We start from the raw sequence: 4575 nt of genomic DNA, 5'->3' as shown, positions 1-4575 counted from the left end.
TAGCATTTCAAATGTAATTCTTTTCATATCTAAAACTCAAACTTAAGGCTTCTGTTTAAAGATGGGACAATCTCGTTAACCTAGATCGATTATACTATTTTTTTTCTTTCTTATTATCATGGTATGTGACAATGTGTTACAACAAGCATATATATATAGAGACTACTAACACAATATATTTAGCAACCCACGTGGTGAATAGATGAGTGGACACGTCATTGATAAGAGAATTTATACCTTGCTTGTAAGAAGAGTAGGAAAGGGGTCCATAAATATCACCCCACATTCAAAAACGGGTCCACAAATGGAGTGCTCTTTCGGTTTATCCGCTCATTTTGCTAAGTGGGCCCATAATATGGTCTTTATCGACGACCCAAATATTCTCCTCTCCAACTACTTGTCACCTCAGACATAGACTCATCTGACGTTTAAAAAATCGTATCACAATCAACGCCTCATATTACCACAACTAAAAATCAACAAAATCCTATCCGTCCAATCGCAAATCGCAATTCTCTAATATATCCGATCGATCGAATAATAAAATAATTATTTCTAATAAACTTCCTTTCGATTTAATATACGAATAACATATAGTACCGTCTTAAACTGATCACATGTATTGGCAAAAAGTGTTATAGTTGTCACCGACGATAGATAGTAGGAAGAAGTTTAGACACTAAATTAGTAAGTAATTACTCCACTAATGAATAATTAGTAGAGATGCAAGTTGTACAATTGTACACCCCACAGCAGGCCCCACGGGGTGCCTTTTTCTTCCTTCTTATTCACAATCTCACCACCCATTTTCATTCAGCCCTCTCTCTAACACTACCAATTAAAGTCTATTATCCACTTATAAGAATTATTTAAAAGAGTCCAAACTGAACAAATACTAATTGGTGTGTTACATTTTGAAGAAAAAATTGCATAGATATTGTAGCTATAGCTCTGGCAATTGAAAAGAATTAATGGGAATTACTTCTCTACAAGTTTGCATGGATTCATCTGACTGGTTACAGGTATTTTCTTGTTAACTTCGGTGTGTATATATATGTGAAAGTTCAATTACTTCTTTGAAAGATTATATATACTAGTAGTTGCTACTCCCTCCGTGCAGACGGAAATTGATGTAGCAAGATTTATAAAAATGTCATGACATATTTAAAATTTCCTTACTGAAAAAATGAAAAACTTCTAACACTTAGAATTTTTCAATTTTTAAGTATTGTTAAATAATGTCTCGTTGCAAGACAAATGCTATATATATATACTTAGATAATGTTAACAAATAAATTTTTTTAAAAAGTTCATTATTTCTTTATTATCTGTGTCCAGTTAGAAATTGCCAAATCAATGAAAATGAAGGGAGCAACCATTATTGTCAAACACAATCTACAAATCATTCTTCACAAAATCTTTGTAGGTCATTGGGAATGCACAACTTTAGGCTCTAGCATTGTCATGAGTTCTAAATTCTGGTTCGAGTCTTAATTTATGTGACATATTTTTTTTTTTAGTCTGTATTAAAAATAATTGAACTTTAAAATTTTAATATTATCAAAAGTTATTTATAATAATGCATACGCTTGTCTAAGATTTATTAACTCAAATAATATCATATAAATTAATACGAAACAGATAGACGACAAAAGAATGTCCTTTGGGGTACTATGGAATAGTTGATAAGAGTTAACTCTGACATCATGTCCCTACACTCATATATGCTTTACTTGTTTAAATTTATGTCAGGGCACAATTCACGAGGATTGTGCAGGAGGAGGAGGAGGAATGGATTCTTCTTCTTCACCATCTGGTGCTGATCACATTAACAATTTAATGACATGTTCAAGGCCCATAATAGTAGATCAAAGAAGACTAAGACCACCACATGACCATTCCATCAAGTGTCCTCGTTGCGACTCTACTCATACAAAATTCTGTTACTACAACAATTACAGTCTCACTCAACCTAGATACTTCTGCAAGACTTGTCGTAGGTACTGGACTAAAGGCGGCACGTTAAGAAACATCCCTGTTGGTGGTGGCTGCCGCAAGAACAAAAAAGTATCATCCAAAAAATCATCTACTAATACTAATGAAAGCACACCTTTATCTACTACTACTAGTAATAATAACAACAACATTCCAGAAATGCCCTTTCCTCATCACTTCATGAGTAGTACTAACTTTGGGCATCATGGTAATTTCATGCTAGAAAATCAAGCCCCAATTATTGATTTTATGGAAAGTAAGTACGAGGCTTTAGTGGGAAGTAGTAGTACTATAACTACTAATTCAAGATTAAACCAAGATTTATTTCTTGGGAATGGTGATAATAATAATAATAATATTGGAATGATGATGATGAGTGGTAGTAGTACTACTAATGGATTTGGTCATGATCATGATAATATTGTTGCCACAAATTATCCATTTGGAATAACGAGTATTATGGATAGTAATAATGGGAATAATTTTGGAATGTTGTTGCCATATGAAAATCATCATGAAGAAGTACAAAATATTAATGCAGTTGAAATGAAGCCAAATCCCAAAATTTTGTCATTGGAATGGCATGACGATCAATTAGGAGGCAGCAACAAAGAATCACCATTTGGGTATTATTCTGGTAATGGTGGCCTAGGATCTTGGACGGGTTTGATGAATGGTAATTGTTATGGATCATCAGCAACAAATCCTTTAGTTTGAAAATTTAATTAAGTTTAGGGTTTCATGTTAATGCTATGATTGCAAGTTAAAGAGTATTTACCTGTTGGTTAAATTTTGTATAAACTCCTTTTTGGTGTGAAAAGTGTGTTTGCTCTTTTAACTTTTTTTTTTAATCCATGTTGAGGACTTTTGGTGTGAAGAGGAGATATTGTAAGAGTCCAGATTTTACTATTAAAATTTGCTTTTTAGTTATTCTCAAATCTTTATTTTGTAAGACTGTTTAAGATATATATATATATATATATATATATCCGCAAAGTTAGTTTGATGCTTTTTTTAGTTATGTTTTATGTGATGTTTTTTCTTTTTGATAATATTTGTCTGATTTAAAAAGTTAAAGATATAATATAATTTAACTATAAATTTCTAGGTTTATTATAATTGAAAAAAAAAACGAACACTTTAAAAATCAGAAATTTCAAAAATATTCTTCTCTTTTAGAATGTCTATGTCTACGCGAATTTAAAAATCAGAAATTTCAAAAATATTCTTCTTTTTTAGAACATCTATACCTACGCGAATTAGATAAATATAAGTGTGAAACGGGTGTGTACAACCCTTTCCTCCGGTATTCTTCATTTTAAATTGTTTGGAATTTGATTTCGTTGGAGTTAAATTGTTTTTTTATTTTTTTTTAAAAAAAGAAGCCAGTCCACTTTGATTATTCATATATATTATAAAATAAAGTATAATTTAACTAAGTTTGATATCCCAATTTTTGTACATGATCATTGATATATAAAAGAAAAAACAAACTACTAATCGTATCCTAACTTAATTGGGAGGGGCTCAAAAAAGTATAAACAAGTTCAGGGATGTCTATAAGGAATGTTATGAGGTTTGATAGGTCTATAAATAATACATGTTGTTTAATTTTTTAAAACAAGTCTATCTATTTTAAATTAAAAAATGATTTAGTCATACATGAATGAGATTAAAAAAAAAAAAAAAACTCGTGTTGCGCATCTACGACATATTTGCCTAAATTTGTTTTATCAATTTTTTTTTTCTGAATTTCAACTATTCAACATTCGAGAAATCTTGGTAGTTTAATTGGTAAATTATCTAAATTTCTACTTTGTTTTGGAGAGTTTAATTCCCCCACTTTGTAATTTCCTTCTCCGTTCCCCTATCCCAAATTTGTGAAGAGTTTTATATAATTATCCCTCATGTTTTAGAAGAGACATTCTCTAGAAATAGCAAATATAATAGACATAATAAAATTTTATAATTATAATTATGATAATTGCGCTTTATAGCTATAGTTTCATTTGCTAAGAAATAACAATTTGTATATTTGTTCTCCATTTGTATATTTTGCTTGCGAATATACAAATAGGGTAAGTATATACGAAATTCTGGATTAATATAATCAGGAATCGAATCATACAAATCATGCAAACAACAAAAATTGAGAAAACTATAGCCGCAACTTACGACTCTCTTAAACTGTAACTATAATATCTAATAGGAAAAATTGTACATAATAGCAAATATTTAAATCAAAATAAATTTTATAGCTAATGTTTAAAACATTTGTATTTCGTAGCAAATTTTGCACAAATTTTGCCATTTGGTTCGGAGCCACTCATCAAGCGCGGAAGCTTCATTTTTATCCAAATTCATTCCCTATCTTTTCTCTCCCATTTTCTTTCATTTATCCCTAAAATTTCTTTCCAAATCAATTATTTTTAATTGGTTGTGGCCCACCCTCTACTTTTATACAAATCTGTTAGCTATTTTACTCTCCCAATTTCTTTCAATTTTTCCTAAAATCTCTCCCCAAATCCGATTTTTCTTAAAAAATTATATATCCTTATACAAACACAAATACAAATGTAT

At 30.2% G+C, this 4575-nt stretch overlaps 1 protein-coding gene across 1 annotated transcript; it reads left to right on the top strand.

The window, feature by feature from the left end:
- Window positions 1-821: 821 nt before the first annotated feature.
- Window positions 822-2925, top strand: LOC107012876 (dof zinc finger protein DOF5.6-like). Its single transcript, XM_015212837.2, has 2 exons — window positions 822-1022; window positions 1753-2925. The coding sequence occupies exons 1-2, from the start codon at window positions 972-974 to the stop codon at window positions 2710-2712; spliced, it is 1011 nt and encodes a 336-aa protein (XP_015068323.1). The 5' UTR covers window positions 822-971; the 3' UTR covers window positions 2713-2925.
- Window positions 2926-4575: the final 1650 nt, after the last annotated feature.

Source organism: Solanum pennellii, chromosome 3 (assembly GCF_001406875.1).
Source record: "Solanum pennellii chromosome 3, SPENNV200".
Classification (NCBI taxonomy): Eukaryota; Viridiplantae; Streptophyta; class Magnoliopsida; order Solanales; family Solanaceae; genus Solanum; species Solanum pennellii.
The sequence above is the reverse complement of the archived record's forward strand: the minus strand, read 5'-3'. Positions and strand labels throughout refer to the sequence as shown.

Coding starts and splice junctions, on each gene's coding strand:
- LOC107012876 (XM_015212837.2), top strand. CDS start 972: ATGGGAATTACTTCTCTACAAGTTTGCATGGATTCATCTGACTGGTTA. Junction 1,023..1,752: donor ATTCATCTGACTGGTTACAG/GTATTTTCTTGT, acceptor AATTTATGTCAG/GGCACAATTCACGAGGATTG.